General features: G+C 49.3%; 1 protein-coding gene across 1 annotated transcript; it reads left to right on the forward strand.

Moving 5' to 3' along the window:
- Positions 1-8,718: 8,718 nt before the first annotated feature.
- sbk3 (SH3 domain binding kinase family, member 3) lies at positions 8,719-17,846 on the forward strand. Its single transcript, XM_056286895.1, has 4 exons — positions 8,719-8,745; positions 12,174-12,324; positions 12,898-13,100; positions 16,769-17,846. The coding sequence occupies exons 1-4, from the start codon at positions 8,740-8,742 to the stop codon at positions 17,546-17,548; spliced, it is 1,140 nt and encodes a 379-aa protein (XP_056142870.1). The 5' UTR covers positions 8,719-8,739; the 3' UTR covers positions 17,549-17,846.
- Positions 17,847-18,093: the final 247 nt, after the last annotated feature.

An 18,093-nucleotide genomic window follows, 5' to 3' on the forward strand; every position in this document is an offset into this window, starting at 1 on the left:
GCTGGCCTGTCCAGGGTGTCTCCCCACCTGCTGGCCTGTCCAGGGTGTCTCCCCGCCTGCTGGCCTGTCCAGGGTGTCTCCCCACCTGCTGGCCTGTCCAGGGTGTCTCCCCACCTGCTGGCCTGTCCAGGGTGTCTCCCCGCCTGCTGGCCTGTCCAGGGTGTCTCCCCGCCTGCTGGCCTGTCCAGGGTGTCTCCCCACCTGCTGGCCTGTCCAGGGTGTCTCCCCACCTGCTGGCCTGTCCAGGGTGTCTCCCCGCCTGCTGGCCTGTCCAGGGTGTCTCCCCACCTGCTGGCCTGTCCAGGGTGTCTCCCCGCCTGCTGGCCTGTCCAGGGTGTCTCCCCGCCTGCTGGCCTGTCCAGGGTGTCTCCCCGCCTGCTGGCCTGTCCAGGGTGTCTCCCCGCCTGCTGCCCAGTGACTGCTGGGATAGGCTGCAGCTTCCCCGCCACCCTGACAGCAGGATAAGCGGTTTGGATAATGGATGAATGAATGATTTTTTTTTATTGCCACATGTGGTCCTACTGAAGGCCACTGCGGTCATGGCGTAGTGGTCTAGTCCGTTGCCTACCAACACGGGGATCGCTGGTTCGAATCCCCGTGTTACCTCTGGCTTGGTCGGGCATCCCCACAAACACAATTGGCTGTGTCTCTAGGCGGGAAGCCGGATGTGGATGTGTGTCCTGGTCACTGCACTAGCGCCTCCTCTGGTCGGTCGACGTGCCAGTTCGAGGGGGGAGGGGGAACTGGGGGGGGGATAGCGTGATTCTCCCACGTGCTACATCCCCCTGGTGAAACTCCTCACTGTCAGGTGAAAAGAAGAGGGTGGGGACTCCACATGTATCGGTGGAGGCATGTGGTAGTCTGCAGCCCCCCCCCCCGGATCAGCAGAGGGGGTGGAGCAGAGACCGGGACGGCTTGGAAGAGTGGGGTAATTGGCCGGATACAACTGGGGAGAAAAAAAGGGGGGGGGGGAGTTGCATGAACTCATACCATAAATGGTAATCCTCGTTGTCACCATCATTAGATTGAAGGCTGTGTGTGTTCTATGAATTGTAACCAATCAGGCTGAAGTAGATGTGGAACTTGGCGATTACAAACAGTTTTTCCTGATTTTAGTCACACGATTCATTGTCTTTTGTTCACGTTAGTGGTGCACCATTTCTTTTCCCATCATCATGCTGTAGCATCAACCCTCCACATAGAGGCAACCTTGATCCAGCTGTAGCAGCGAGTGCAAGTGGAGCGGCATAATAGAGTCAGTACACTGTGGAAATATAAATAATACACAGTAAGCCCTATAGATCAGGGCAAGACAGTAACAGCTGCCATGCATGTGTTTTGCATGTCCCCCTTTTATCCTGCTTCAATTTAGCCTTTTATCCTCACCCTCTTCCCAGGGAGACAGGGCAATGGAAAAAGCATTGCTGTATTACTCAAGCAAACTAATTTAGTGTTAAAATACAGTCTGATGTACCACTTAGTGGTGGAAACACTTCTCTCATGAAGATAAACTACAAAAGCATTGAGGGAGGATAAACTAGCCTAAGCTATTTCGAGAGCTGTTATTTGACAGGTCTGGAACTGAAAAAGAATAGTACATATTTCCATAATACCCGTGGCCCAACACTACTCTGTTGGTAAAGGGTGGTTTGAAACACTGTGGCTCTGTTCAGACACCAAGAAAAACAACCAAGCTGAGAACCTGCACTTGCAGCAGGGGACAGACTGGAAAACCCTCTCTGGGTCTTAAAGGGGAAAATGTGGCGGGTTTCAACCTTATCTCTATGTACTGACAACAGGGACAGCATATGAGAAACACCTGCAGTTATCCCCGGTCTTTTCTGAATCTCTGAGGGGGCAGTGAAACAGATTTCCTTTCTGTTTGCCAAGTGATTTATTGTGACATCTGTCAGCGGACAGAAAAAACTATTGCCTTTGGGCTTTCAAATCTCTAAAGACGCCGTTCAAAAAACGCATCCTCGCCACCTCAGAAAAGCCACTTTTCCATCCGTGGAAAAGGGGATTTTGCATCCATTGCACGTCTGTCCGTCTTGGGAGAGAGATCCTCCTCTGCTGCTCTCCCTGAGGCTTCTCCCTATTTTTTCTCCCTGTTAAAGGTTTTTAGGGAGTCGTTCCTTATCCGAGGCGAGGGTCTAAGGACGGGGTGCTGTGTTGCTGCAAAGCCCACTGAGGCACGTTTGTAATTTGTGATAATGGGCTATACAAATCAAATGGACTTGACGTAACTTGACTTTGTGGACGACAATACCGAAGCCTGCATGCAACACGTTCTGGTACGTGTAGGCACCGTAGGGAAGGCTCTGTAAGCAGGGAAAACAGATTTCTCTGTCAACATACTACACAAAGAGAATTGTATCGTTTCATTCTACTACTAATTGCACATGCACAAAATAATTGACAACATTTTCCTTTAACTGGTTTTACTCTCATAAAGAGACGGTTCACAGTCAAGTTGGATGACCACTTCTCACAGCATGTCAGCATAGACAGTGGCATCCCCCAAGGCAGCGTAATGGGGCTCCAGCTTGATGTCCCTGTACATGTTGCTTAATGGAAACATCATTCACCAACATGGGGTGGCCATTCATTCCTTTGTTGATGACATTCATCTCTATCTGTCTGTGCAGCATAATGATCCAAGCACCAGCTCTGTTTAAAGTAACTGCCTTGCTCATATCAGTGAATGGATGAACAGTAGTTTTTTTTTAATTAAATGAGAGTAATATTATTAATTGGTCCCAAATCGAAAGGGGACTTATTTCGTTCTAAGCTAGGCACCCTGATTTCACAGACAAAGTCAATGGTAAAAAATCTATTTGCTACTGTAGACTCTGGGCCCGCACATATCAAGGGTCTCAGTTTGGGAAATCGGTCCTAACTGCCCAAATGTTTTCAGTGACACAGTTCTGGTCGTACCTTAGTGTAGGTCACGTCAAGCTATTTTCCAAATTCTTCTCTAGGGTAGGAGTATAATTAGTCCTAGCCATACTTTAGTGCAGCTCCAAGGAGTAAATCGGGCCTTGATCTGAATTTTTACTCGCATATCACCCTCACATAATCTGCTTCTCCCATCTCAGAGACACAGCCAACGTAAGCCTTTTTTAACACAGCAGGATGCAGAGAAACTAGTTCGTAGTGTTTTTATTCAGCTTTAGACTAGATTATAAGATTCCATTCCTAGTTTTCCTGAACCATTTTAGTGCGTTTCTGACATCTGCAGCTCAAAACCCATGCAAAAGTTCAAAAACCTGCCAGGCTGGTCTCGGTGCCTAGTGATGTTGACGATGATGCGTAGCAGGATAAACACAGCTGCAGCAAATAACATTAATAATGGGTCTGTTTGATTTAGGTGTGCCAGCTCACCTATCAGCACTGACAAACAGACAGACAGCCAGACAGACAGAGCCAGCACTAACAATTGTCAATAGTACGGTCAATGTTGGTTCTTTGGCACACCCAAACCAAATAGGTGTCAGCAAACTCACTAAAATGGTCTAGGGTTTAGTTGCTTTTTAAGTGGGAGGAAAACCCAAAGTCTCGGCAGAGAATTTACTTCCTGCGGCAGCTGAGAAAATTCAACCTGATGCAGGCAATGACGGTCCTATCCTCAGCTTTTCCATAACCACCTGTTTTAAGTCATCCACATCACTAGACAGCTGGACTACTGCAAACATCCAGTCGGCAGAAGCCACCTTCCAGAACCCTCATGACTCCAGGTCCAGGAGGCATGTGGGCAAGGTTATTGACGGCCCCTCAGCCACAAAACATATTCAAAGACACAACATATGCCAACCTCTTCCCTCTTCCTCGCCTTCTCAATAACTGAACTACACCCACCCATTTCCAACCCTCTTTCTTGCTGTGTTTGGTTCACAGCCCTACTGCAAGCCGTGGATATTCCACTACGATTTACTCCGTTATTTGTGTTTCACTTTGTAATGGCCGTATAGCTTGTAATTACTCATCTAACTTGTGCTGTATTTGCAGATTTCACTCAGAGAAAATGGCGGCACGGTGGCACAGTGGTTAGTGCGGTCGCCTCACAGCAAGAAGGTCCTGGGTTCGAGCCCCGGGGTAGTCCAACCTTGGTGGGTCTTCCTCTGTGTGGCATTTGCATGTTCTCCCCGTGTCTGCGTGGGTTTCCTCCGGGTGCTCCGGTTTCCCCCCACAGGCCTAAGACATGTAGGTCAGGTGACTCGGCCGTACTACATTGCCCCTAGGTGTGTGTGTTGGTCCTGTGACAGCCTGGCGGCCTGTCCAGGGTGTCTCCCCGCCTGCCACCCTATGACTGCTGGGATAGGCTCCAGCATCCCCGTGACCCTGAGAGCAGGATAAGCGGTTCAGATAATGGATGGATGGATGGATGGATGGATGGATGGATGGATGGACTCAAGAGAACATTTTGCAGGTTTGTTTACGGCTGAAATGTTTCTTGCCAGTATGAAGTGGCAATACAGTACAATACACACCCACCTTTTTACCTATTACATGACACCAATAGACTTGAACTTTCCATCAATTATTTACACATTGTATAGAAAAGTCCCATGATTCCCTAAAATATTTACCCCCCCCCCGCCCCGCTATACATAGATACTCGTTTTGTGCTACGTTTATAACTGTATGTTGACTGCGGCGTGTTTCACGTGAGCAACCTATCAAGTCAGATTCCTTCAATAAACCACAGGTGCTGTTAGTATCTAGGTTATATGCTGGATTCCTGCCTCCCGGCGAAGGGTTCCAGTCATGGTGTTGCTCGAGGGAAATAGGACATTATTTCTCCAAACCTGTTGTCGTGCTCGATTCTGTGGTTTGGAAATAGTGCGTAAGAACACCAGTCTCTTTTACTAGTATATCTGTAGGGGGCCTACGGATGGAAATCTCGGACCACACTGTTTGTGCGGGGATGGACAGTTTGTGCACAGGAGGATCACTGAACAGCTGAGTGGTACATGATGCAACTTCTTGGTACCCGTCAACAGCAATGTACTGTGTTAGGTGTGTGTGTGTGTGTGTATATGTCTCTATATGGGCATGTATTTGTATGTGGGCATCTGTGTACCGTGTATTTCAACACTATCTTTCCACTGTGTTGACTTTTTTCACATCTCTATGTGCAGTAATTGGGGGCAGCGCACACACACACACACACATATATATTTATTTTATGTTTTTTAATATATATTTGTTATATTTGTATTTTATTTATATATTTTATTTTATACATTTATGTATATTTTATTTATATATAATATATATTCTTCTTCTTCTTCTTTCAGCTTGTTCCCTGTTTCTCAGGGGTCGCCACAGCGGACTGTACAGTTTTCATCGGTACCCTGTGAGGGCACATCACCGATGGCGGCCGTTGTTAACCCGGGCCTCCGCGAATCCCGTATGGAGCCTCGACTGAGCCGGTATGGCCTTGTCAATCCGCATAATAATTTGGCAAAAATTTAGGCCGGATGCCCTTCCTGACACGACCACTAACCCTGTGGACAGGTTATATTATAATAATATATCATATTATAATACATATCTATATATATTATAATACTATATAATATTATAGTATATATCTATTATATATAATAATAATATCTATCATAATATATATCATATATATAAATATTTATACATATATATTTTATACATGTGTGTGTGTGTGTGTGTGTGTGTGTGCACATGTACATGAGATGCACAGCATATCTGTGCATCTCATGTACATGCTTATGCTGCAAGTTTGGGAGCGTCGCAGCATTCCTGGTATCGACTCAACGTGTTGATAGTTGTGTTTTAGCACGGGCGAGGGCCGCAGGTTGTCACAGCAGGGGCCCTGGGACCCGACAGTGCACGTACCAACATGGAAGCGGATAGTGGTCCCAGCCCACCAGATTACCAGCAGCAGGAGAAACCTGAGCGAGGCCGCTCGGTTGTGATAGCAGCCAGTGTTTGTGTTACATAACCGGCAGTCAGAAGCTTGTGGCAATAATAGTACCGTAGTACGAACTATCAGGGGAAATCTATCTGAGCAGACAGAAAAAGGAGGAGGGTGTTGAGGCCGAGGGGTACGGAGCGAGGGCCCGAGTAGCAGCTGGCGCTCAGTAGAAAACAGGGCTGGCATGCGGAGCCAACACCGCAGTATGAGGCCGTTTTGTAAAGCGAGGCTTCAGCTGTTAGCTGTGTCATTGGCCGATGATAGGATATAGGGTGCTTTACATTGGAAAGAGATGTAAGTGAGCGGGTTCGATGGGGGTGGGGGGTCGGGGGCACGGAGAGCCAGCCAAGAGTAGCCCAGGATGGGATCCTTCCTCTGATGCTCCTCCCGAGGTTTCTCCCACTTGTTTTTGTTTTCCTGATAAGGTTTTCTTATGGAGCTTTTCCTCGTCCGTGTGTAGGGTTCAAGGACAGAGGGTGTCATATAGGATACTGTAGTGATTGTGGAGCCCTCCTTGTGATTTTGGGCTATACAAATAAACTTGACTTGTCTTGAAAATAGTATTTGACGATCATAGAATTTACATTACAAATGAGTAGAGGCATCAACCCATTGGATGTTCAAAGAAAGTTGAGGGTGTCCAGATGAACTGACCCAACTTTCAAAATCAAAATGAAAAACAAAGATCAAAGATCAAAAATCAAAATCTTTGATTTCCTTACCTGGATTACTGAGCATGCATAACGACATGCACCATGTCGTTATGCATGCTGATGAAATTATGATGCATTTATGCATCCAGGTGAACTGATTCAACCTTCTTTGAGAAGGTTCACCCAGTACCGTCCATACCGTGTCTTTGTCCATGTTTGCGTCTATGTTTGTCTTCGTTTGATGGCTGGGAGAGCTGGCGCTGGATCGGCTGGGAGAGCTTGGTCTCCAGCGTCCTGTGGGCCCAGGGACCACGGCCCTGCCTGGTCGGAGGTAACACCGAGGGCAGTCTGACAGGACGCGGAAGCGGGGCAGGCTAAGCTAACTGCTAGCCCATGCAGCCCGGCAGTTCCGATGGCACCGAGGGCGGACTGGCGGCGGCCTTGCCTAGCCTTGACTGTGTTTTTAGAGTCGTCGTGTGGAGCGCGGGGAGGTGTGTTGAGGGTTTCTGGCTGGGAGAGCTGGCGTTGGATGGGCTGAAGGAGCTTGGTCTGCTGTGTCCTGTGGGCCCAAGGACCATGGCCCTGACAGGAGTGCGCCCAAGGAGGAGGGACCAAGGACAGTCTGACAGGACGCTGAAGCGGGGCAGGCTAAGCTAACTGCTAGCCCATGCAAACCGGCAGTTCCGATGGCACCGAGGGTGGTCTAGCGGCGGCCTCACCTGGCCTTACGGTGTTCTTAGTGTCGTCGTATGGAGCGCGGGGAGGTGTGTCGAGGTTGTCTGGCTGGGAGAGCTGGCGCTGGATCGGCCGGGGGAGCCTGGTCTGCTGCATCCTGTGGGCAGAGGGACCACGGCCCTGCCTGGAGCTGCACCCGAGGAGGAAGCACCGAGGGTGGCTTGACAGGATGCGGAAGCGGGGCAGGCAAAGCTAACTGTTAGCCCATGCAGACCGGCAGTTCCGACAGTCATCCTGGCTGGCGTTCATTCTCCTGGACAGTGGTTTTTTTTTGTTAGTTTGAGTATGTGTTCATTTCATGTGCACAAGTGCATGAAATGAAATCACAAAGTGTTTCTGATTCTGACATATTGGATGTTCCTTTCCCCCTCCTGCAAGGACAGATGGGAAGAAAGAGCAACGGAAAGGGGAAAACACAGTAACGCTGGCCAGTAAAAAGGTTTTGGCACCTGTCCTGCTCCTCTACAGCCCTTAATCTCGGTAAAATGCGGTGATTATGGAAACAGCTTGTTTGCCTATTCAAACCATCCGAATACAGCATACTGTTGATTAGATGAGAAATCCCACACTGTGGAGGGAATTCACTTACTAAGGCTGGCTGAGAGGGCGAGAGTGATAGAGAGAAGCAGAGAGAGAGAGAGAGCGAGCAAGAGAGACAGAGCGAGAGAGAGAGAGAGAGAGAGAGAGAGAGAGAGAGAGAGAGAGAGAGAGAGAGAGAGAGAGAGAGAGAGAGAGAGAAGGCTGTGTGTGGGGAAGGGGGGTACAAGTGTATTTGGAGAGATTGAGGAATGCAGAAAATGAGTGAGGGCTGAGGAGGGGACCAGCAAGGCTGGGGGGGGGGGGTGCAGGAAGGACAAGGAACGGGATGGTTTTGTGCAGACAGACAGATTGACAGATCAGACACATCGGGACATTAACACTGCCGTGCAGTGGGAGGGCAAGCGGGGCTTATGGGGGGGGGGTTTGAAATACCTTACAGCTGGTACATGCATAGCTGCCAGCAAAACAGGCGAGAGACAGAGAGAGTTGGCACAAGGACAGGAAAGGGTGAGAGTAAGGTGGGGGGTCTCCTGGGAAGAGGCAAAACACTCGCTATCCCAGGTCGCTGTGGTAGGTAGGGTGGCGGGCGTACGTCCGTCTCTGCTATAAAGCCGTTTTATCACCGCACAGACTCCACAGCTGCCCAGAAGCCAGCCGCCCCCCCCCCCCCCCGTAGTAGTATTTCCACTGTCACCCTCACCCAAAGGCTCACAGCAGATCAGACGTGCCCAACAGTAGATGTGAACTACGACCCTTCAGTCTGCAGGACGTTTTTCTCCAGTCTTTCTTTAGATGCTGGCAAGAACCGAGGCAGAGTGAACGGAGCCTGACCCACTGAACAGAGACGCTTCTAAAATGGCCGTGAGTAAAAAACAAAATAAATAACAATCATCAGAATAAATGAAAAATGATTTGAATCAGCAAAGGGAGACAAACCCAGTCATTCCGCCGCTGATAGCGTTGTGTTACGTTGTGTGTTTTACGTGAGCGCCCCACCAGGTCACACTCGCTCCATGTGCAACCTTCAAGTTGTTGATGGAAACAGATTCTGACTCTGATTCTGAACGGACTGTTCCGTGTTCAGCACTTCTTGTCGTTTTTGAATTATTACTTTGTGAGTTTTTGCTTTGAAATACGACTGCAAATGATTCATGTGAGCAAATTTAGATTCGCTTTTATGCCCCTACGCGCCTGCTGGCAAGACAAGATATCTCGGTTTATGCGCACTGAGTATTAGACGGGGCTTTCGGGGCTGCATAGCTTGATGATGATGGTGGAACACAGATGTATTATCGGCGTCTTGGCTGTTCTTTTCGCGCCGCCCGGCTCCAGCAGAGCTGTTGAAGAGATTTCCAGCTCGAGGTGTTTACTGGCTTCACTTGTCTTAACGGTGTTAGTTCTCACAGAGCCTTATGTAAAACCCACAGAGGCTGGCTTTTGGATCCCAGAGTGCTCCCTGCAACGCCAGGGTCCATTGCAGTGGCGGCTGGTGCTAAAAATGTTGGGGGGGGGGGCGCAGTTTACCTTGGCGCGGCACACCTGACAGCTGCTTTGCTGTCCACACAGTCACAGTTATTAAGAAGGACAATGCAGCCTAGAGTTTATCAGGGTTGGTAGACGGTGGATGATTAACAGTCGAGACGAGGCGTGGTGGTGGGTGTGAACATGATTGACAACCACGAGAATTGTCCAATCACATTAGATCAGAAACATTACAACAATACCAATTCACTGCCAATAAAAGTGGGAGTGTCTGGGGCGGCACAGAACAGCGCCCCCTGGAAAATCTGAAGAAACCAATCAGACAGCAGCCTCAGGTCACCTGCTCGCCACAAGTTTGAGGGCTTACATAAGGTATGGTTTGGCCGGCGCCCCTCACCCAGGAAGTATATGTATTCAGACAGGAAGTATATGTATTCAGACAGGAACCAACCAAATACCATTTGGACCAGTATTTAATGCTGCTGACAGGCGCTCACAGACTAACAACACTGTTATTTCATCATTATTGCATCACACAACTAAATTATATTTAACATGTTTAAGTAGATTTTCATCTCTTGATGTTTGAAGGGGGCGGGCCCCAGCACCCCGTACTGGCCAGTGGTTGGTCCACTGACTGACAGAGGAAGAGTGAATCGCCCCTTCATGTCGACAGGCCGTCACAGATTTCACAGTGCTGCTGTTGCAGCAGATGTGTTGCATGCACGGCTCTGCAGCGAGATAGCCATGCACCGACTCACACCGGCACCAGCTCACACCGGCACCGACTCACACCGGCACCGGCCTACACCGGCACCGGCTCACACCGGCACCAGCCCAGGGACCAGTTCTAGCTGATTGCACAATTTAAGAGATGACATTCACGTCATCTTGGCGATTACCGAATGAAGAGCAGCATATGAACTGTTTGTACATGACCTGGAAAAGATACTGAAATACATCAAATGCTCCAATAGTAACCTCAAAGTCACATAACTTGCTGTCTTCACTCTCACATCTACAAAAAATGCTTAGAAATACTTGTCAGAAGAGATCAGATTTAGTGCACAACCTTCATACCTCAACTCATATTCTCTGCGTGTAGTTTGGCTGCATCACAGTGTGATTTTTTTTAATCTTTATTTTTTTTTGTTGCATTTTCAGTCTTTAGTCGATAGTGATAGCAGAGAGAGAAAGCGAGACGGGAAAGGCAGGGGATGACATGCAGCAAAGGGCCCAGGCTGGATTCGAACCCGGGCCACTGCAGTAAGGCCTCAGCCTTATATGTGGTACGCACAGGGCGCCCTGATGTTTTTCTTCTTTTTTGGGGGGGGGAATTGATGGTGGACATTGTCCTTGTACTGTTTTATGAAGCTGGCATGACGTCGTCGTCGTCGTCATAAGGTAAAAGAAGAAAAAGAAAAGAAGGCATGTCGTTGAGATCACATGACTGCGTTGCAGAGGTGCGAGGTTTCTGCAGGCACACCGATGGGGTGGTATGGTGTAGGTTTAAAGTGATCAGACAGATAGTGCTGTGTAGGGGGCTGCTGGTTCACCTGTGGAGCAGGCTGAGTCTATTTGGGCGCCGCTGTCCTCGACTCGGCCTCCGTGTGAAACGTAACTGGTGGTATCGACGCCGAGCAGCGCCTTCACGCCGGCTCAGGCCTGCAGGCTTATTCTTGGCTGCACATCAAATACACTGCTTTGTCGAGCGCTTGACACACACAGCTCAGATAATCCACTTGAACAGGCCTCGGGTCAAACACCGCACACAGTCTGATCCCTCGTCAGCACCAGATTTATTGATCGGTTACAAATATCCCGATGAGGCTCACCGACGCACCAGGTCCACATAATTATTTTGGTTTCAGTGAAAAGGATCAATGCTCAGAGGCATTTCCCCTGTATTTGATCACCCTAAACCAGACTTTTGTGACTCGGGACTCGGACGTGGATTCCCACCTTAACGAAGGTGATTCAATCAAAATCGAAACAGGGTGCCAGTGACGCCACCCCCCCCCCCCCACCCCCGCAAGTGGAAGGTCAAAAACAAAAATATACAACCACGTTGCGATTGCGTCACCTTTTGTGTTAAGCTGTGTCCAAACCCTCCCTAATTGGCGGGGACATTCAGTTGGGGCTCTAGTTCAAAAGGAGTGGTGACGGAGATCGGTTGATAAAACAGAGAAGCGATGTCCGCTCATGACCTGGGAGGCTGAATGACAGCACCAAATGTTCGGATTCTCCAGATAAGACATCACGTTACCGTGTCCTAGTCAATCACGCTATCTGACCATGTCCATTGGCAATTATAGAATTAGATGAGGTAAGATAACTTTATTTATCCCCAACAGGAAGTAGGAGGATGAGGAAAGATAAGGAAATATCAGGAAACAGGGTTGTCGCTGTCATAATAGGCATTAGAGCAACGTTTCTAGCCCTTACTTGTCAAATGAAATTATTCCTTCTCCACCTGTCAGGTGGAGCTACAGCCGAAAATGATCTGAATAGACTAGTACCCCACCCCCTTGCATCATGTAGGATTCAAACATGTGAAGTCGTCTTTATGCAACGAGCCATGCAGTTGGTGATGTCATGTCAGCGTGTGGAGCAGCAGAACCCAACTTGGTTCTGCAAAGTCGCCCATCTGCAGCATCCACACATGCCAGCTCAGCTTCCAAGACAAGACCAAGGGATCATCATCTGTAGACTGCACGCATTGACACTGAAACTGATGACTGTGTGTGTGTGTGTGTGTGTGTGTGTGTGTGTGTGTGTGTGTGTGTGTGTGTGTGTGTGTCCTACAGGCTGTGGTAGCAGCTCAGGAACTTGATGAGCTATGTTTCCTGTCGGCCCAGTCCATGTCAAGTCTGAAGACCTCCAACCACTTCCAGATGGTCAAACTCCTGGGAGAGGGTTCCTACGGCAAGGTCATGTTGGCCATACACAAAAAGAGAGGTTGGTGCAAGACCGAAGGTCAAAGGTCAAAGGTTGCGACCGTTCGGTTTCAACCGGTTCGGTTTCGACCGGTTTCGTTTCAGTTCAGTCAAACTACTCTGCAGCTACGACATGTAAAATTCCCGTTTGAATTCCAAGCACTGTACTTTATTCCTACTTAAGAGCTTTGTTCCGGCATCGGGAACTCTACACCCACTTTAATTAAGCGCGGGGAAATGTTCCAAGTCTCAGATTTCTGTCATAACGTAATCATGCTTGTGCGCGGTCATTCCCGCGGCGCAGGAAGGGCACACTTGTGTCTGTATAGTGTTCTCGTAACCTTTTGCACCAGTGTTGGTGTAATGAAGTGCTTTGCTGAATTCTCCGGGGTAGGGTTGCTGCAGCTGAGATGGCTGCAGATCAGCTTCTACTAGCGCGATGCAGTCCACCCGAGGGGGAAGTTAAATATGTTCACAGTGTCGGTTACAGATTGCAATCTCGATCCAACGGCGATGACAATTTTTGGGGAAATTTCACTCGATCTGATTTAATCTTTCAGCATTTAACACGTTTGTCCACTTCCCTTTACCGCAGGCACTCCCATGGCTTTGAAGTTCTTCCCGCGTAAGTCGACCTCCCTCATCTCGTTCCTGCGTGAATACAACCTGTCGCTCTCCTTCTGCACCCACCCGTCTCTGACGAGAGCCCTGGGCATCTTCTTCTCCACGCCGACCTACTACGTCTTCGCCCAGCAGGCGGGCCTCTATGGGGACCTGTACAGTGTCATCGTGTCAGAGGTGCGTTTGAATCGTGCGCGACTGTCAGCAGATGTTGGTCTTTCGAGGGGTCTCTCACACGGCGTCGGGCTTTTAAAGCTGAACCCGGGAGGTTTCCATGTAAACAGACGGGGGTTTGTTTAAATTCGCGAGTTCACCTGTGCAGACATAGAGTCTGTTCTTACACCCCGCTGAGTATGATGTCCAAAGTTATTACCTTCCCGGGTAACATTGCGGTCTATTCTGTTGCCTACCAACACGGGGATCGTCGGTTCAAATCCCCATTTTACCTCCAACGTCCCCACACACGGGCGTCCCCGTGTCTGTGGGCGGGAAGCCGGATGTGGGTATGTGTCCTGGTCGCTGCACTAGCGCCTCTTCTGGTCGGTCGGGGCACCTGTTCAGGGGCGGGGGGGGGGGGGGGGGGATAGCGTGATCCTCCCATGCGCTACATCCCCCTGGCGAACTGTCAGGTGAAAAGAAGCGGCTGGTGACTCCACATGTATCGGAGGAGGCATGTGGTGGTCTGCAGCCCTCGCTGGATCTGCAGACAGCTCGGAGAGTGGGGGTAATTGGCCAGGTACAATTGGGGAGAAAAAGGAGGGAAACACCCCCCCCCCCCAAAGAAAGTTATTACCGTCAAAGATGTTCAGAAAATCCTAATTTCCAATATTTAGATGGCTACAATGTTTCCATCGCAGTGCTCCAGTGTTTACAGGCAGATGCCAGTGCAGTGGCATGGGGAGGAAGTTAGCTGCATTGGTACAAGGACAAACTCGCTAGCACCACTAGCGGCAAAAACCCCGCCACACTTCATTTTTAGTGCTGAAGTCTGCAGAGACAACATGTAATGCAGTTTTAACAGACACTGTGGGTCGCCTTTAGTTTAGAGGCACCTTTAGCTGTCGGCTTCAGCGTGTACGACATAAGGGTCCGAATCCAGCACAGCACTGGAACTGTCATCGAGAAACACAAGACGAGTTTGAAATTTGAACTCCATCTGCAGCCTCCGCTTCGCTGCGCTACCCTACGCTGCCCAAATGAAACGACTAGAAGATGTAAATAGTGGCCTGTCCTCTTGCCCTCTCATTCCTGTCAGCGGGAGCTTTAATGATAAAAACTTCAGCTGAAACCCTCCAGTCACCCCCCTCCTCCTCCCCTTGTCGTTGTCTCTCTGCCAATAACTCTGAGAGAGCCGATAACAAGACCAGCCTACCTTCGCCGTCTGAAGGAGGAATACGTGATACACAGCAGGGATTTTGACAAGGGCCATCAGCCAAATATCCTGGACGTGTGGACTAGAATAGATTAGAACAGAACGGATTAAAGTGGACCTTCACATGTTGCTAAAGTTCGATCCTGCTTGTATAAGCACCGGTCATTTAGAGTAGGCGATGGCCGCACATTTCTCGTTCTCACCTCTCTGCTCTGCTACAGCCATTTTGTCTCTGTCCCTTTTCCCATCTGTGACATTGCTATCTTGTTCCTTTGGTATTTTGAATGGACGATGCTTTGTAAATTGCATTAACTCCATGCCCACCTATGGAGGCCATGTAAGACAAGGTGAAAAGGGTTGTTTTTTTCTGCAGCCACTTTTTAAGTTTATTTCATCTGGACAAGTTACCAAGTAGTATATATCAGGGGTCCCCAACCTTTTTTGCACGGCGGACCGGTTTAACATTGACAATATTCTGGCGGACCGGGCAAGGGCGGGGGTGGGTTGATAATGACCGGACTATACTAGACCAGGTTAGGCTTATAAATCTTTAGTATCATCACATTTAAAGCCAAGTCTGGACATTAAACACACAGCGCAGATATTCCTCGCATTAACATAATATATATATATATATATATATATATATATATATATATATATATATATATACACACACACATACATATACATACACACACACACACAAACACATTATATATATATATATATATATATATATATATATATATATATATATATATATATATATATATCATCACTGCAACTCACCAGTTTCATCAGTTCCCCCTGAAAGTGTGGCGGCTGAAAGAGGAACCTCTGCCCTCTTGTCAGCTGCAGCTTCCCCCAACATGTCCTTGGCAGCAGGCAGAATCAGCTCCTCCACGATAGTGAAAGGCTTCGTAGCCTTAGCAACACGACTAGCCGCTAAGTAGCCTTAGCAATACGACTAGCCACTAAGTAGCCTTAGCAACACGACTCGCCACTTAGTAGCCTTAGCAATGCGACTCGCCACTAAGTACCCTTAGCAACACGACTAGCTACTAAGTAGCCTTAGCAACACGACTAGCCACTTTAGCAATACGACTCGCCACTACGTAGCCTTAGCAACACGACTAGCCACTAAGTAGCCCTAGCAACGCGACTGGCAACTAAGTAGCCCTAGCAACACGATTAGCCACTAAGTAGCCTAAGCAACACAACTAGCCACTAAGTAGCCCTAGCAACACGACTAGCCACTAACTAGCCTTAGCAACACGACTCGCCACTAAGTAGCCTTAGCAACACGACTAGCCACTAAGTAGCCTTAGCAACGAGACTCGCCACTAAGTAGCCCTAGCAACACGACTAGCCACTAAGTAGCCTTAGCAAAACGACTCGCCACTAAGTAGCCTTAGCAATACGACTAGCCACTAAGTAGCCTTAGCAACAGGACTAGCCACTAAGTAGCCTTAGCAATACGACTAGCCACTAAGTAGCCCTAGCAACACGATTAGCCACTAAGTAGCCTTAGCAATACGACTAGCCACTGAGTAGCCCTAGCAATACGACTAGCCACTAAGTAGCCTTAGCAATGCGACTCGCCACTAAGTAGCCTTAGCAATACGACTCGCCACTAAGTAGCCTTAGCAACACGACTAGCCACTAAGTAGTAGCCCTAGCAACGCGACTAGCCACTAAGTAGCCTTAGCAACACGACTAGCCACTAAGTAGGCCTAGCAATACGACTAGCCACTAAGTAGCCTTAGCAACACGACTAGCCACTAAGTAGCCCTAGCAACACGACTAGCCACTGAGTAGCCTTAGCAACACGACTAGCCACTAAGTAGCCTTAGCAATACGCCTAGCCACTAAGTAGCCTTAGCAACGCGACTAGCCATTAACTAGCCTTAGCAACACGACTAGCCTCTCTCTCTCTCTCTCTCTCTCTCTCTCTCTCTCCCCTATCTCTTCCGAAGAAAGTCTCAAGCCACGTTTGTTTTTTACCGGTACTCACGGTAGCTAGCTAGCTGCTAGCTGACTGAGTGCGTCTCCGAGTTATGAAGTTACCATTGGTCTGCTGAATGCCACGTGGTGAGTGATAAAATTGCGTCATTGTACACGCGTCAAGTAACTGTTTCAAATTAAAAGCCCCCCTCGCGCTACACGGTCCAGATGGCTGGACCGGGCTTGTTTCTTTGCGGCCCAGTACTGGCCCGTGGCCCGGGGGTCGGGGACCCCTGGTTTATACAACTTCCTGGTGGAAGCCCCAAACATCAAGAAAAACAAGGGCTGCCAATTTGATCTTGTACCTTATCTCCTATCATGTCGTAAGTGTCCTTATATGGGCATTTCACCAGGTCCAGCTCCTCCTAGAGTAGTTTTTCTTTACATCCCTCCCTCTCTCTCTCTCTCTCTTCCTCCACCATATCTTTACCTTGTCTATCTTATTCACGTCTCTCTCTCTCTCCAGGAGGGAGTTGGGGAGGAGTGCGTCCAGAGGGTGATGTCCCAGCTGAGCGGCGCCGTGTCACACCTCCACTCTCTGGGCTTTGTCCACCGGGACATCAAGCCGGAGAACATCTTCCTGTGCGACAGCTCCTGTCGCTGGGTCAAACTGGGGGACTTCGGCCTCGTCCGTCCCGTTGGCTCCACGGTCCGGGCTGTGTGGTACGACTCCCCCTTCTGCACTCCTGAGGTGGAGCCGGCCAAGGAGTTGGAACTGGAGGTGGAGCGAGGGAACAGAGAGCCGGAGGACATCTGGATAACGGTGGAGACCAGCATCGATAGCTGGGCCCTCGGGGTGCTGGTTTACTGCCTGCTGACCGGCTGCTTCCCCTGGGCAGAGAGTACCCACGACGACGCCAGCTACCGCAGGTACAAGGCGTGGCTCGACCGTGAGGCCAAAGAGGAGGAGGGGAACGACGGGGGCCGGCGGGGTCACGAGAAGGAAACGGAGACGAACGACCCCAGGCTAATCGGGGAGGAGAAGCCGACGAGCAACCCTCCCCCTCCTCAGTTTGCGGGCCTCAGCAGCCTCGTGATGACTCTTTTGAGGGAGCTGCTGCACCCAGAGCCCAAGCTCCGCGGGAGCCCGGAGGAAATCCTCTGCTACCTCGGAGGGCCGTGGCTGATGGAGACGGAGAAAGAGGAGAGGAGGAAGGCGGAGGAGGCGGCGAAGGAGGCTCGAAAAATAAGGGAGGGAGCGGGCGTGGAGGAGGAGCGGGCGAGGGAGGGACGAGGGGAGAGATAATGTAATGTTCTGTGAAATAAATCTGTAAACTGGGGAAAATTTCTGTTAGTGTAATTAAAAGTGTAATTACTTTGATATTGAACACATAGTTCAGAGTGTCGTTACAGGGTCATGCTGAATGTACTGTACATACGATGGGGTGCTGTACTTTATTGTTTTTGCGCTATTGTAAATAGCTCTGTCTATCACTTTGCTGTGTATATGTGTGCAAGGGAAGCGAAAGAATAGTCAAAGCATGACGGGTTGAAGACCCGCGCTGTACTATAACGCCTGTAATATAGGTTGTGGAGTTGCAATGTCCCAATAAAAAAGGAAACCTTCTCTAATTTCGGTACGTTTCTTTGCAATACAAACATAAACAATTCCATATTCACGCAACTGCAAAGATGAGTATTTTGGATCGTCCACGTTATCGACACAACCGCGCATGATCCGTATCTCAGCAAACACAGCCTGTTCCCCGGCCGTGCTGTCATGGCCGCCGAAGCCGTACGAGTCTCGAGGCCGAGAAGTGCTTATTAGTAATCCCAGTTTTCATTCAAACG

This window comes from Lampris incognitus, chromosome 9 (genome assembly GCF_029633865.1).
Source record: "Lampris incognitus isolate fLamInc1 chromosome 9, fLamInc1.hap2, whole genome shotgun sequence".
NCBI classification, from domain to species: Eukaryota; Metazoa; Chordata; class Actinopteri; order Lampriformes; family Lampridae; genus Lampris; species Lampris incognitus.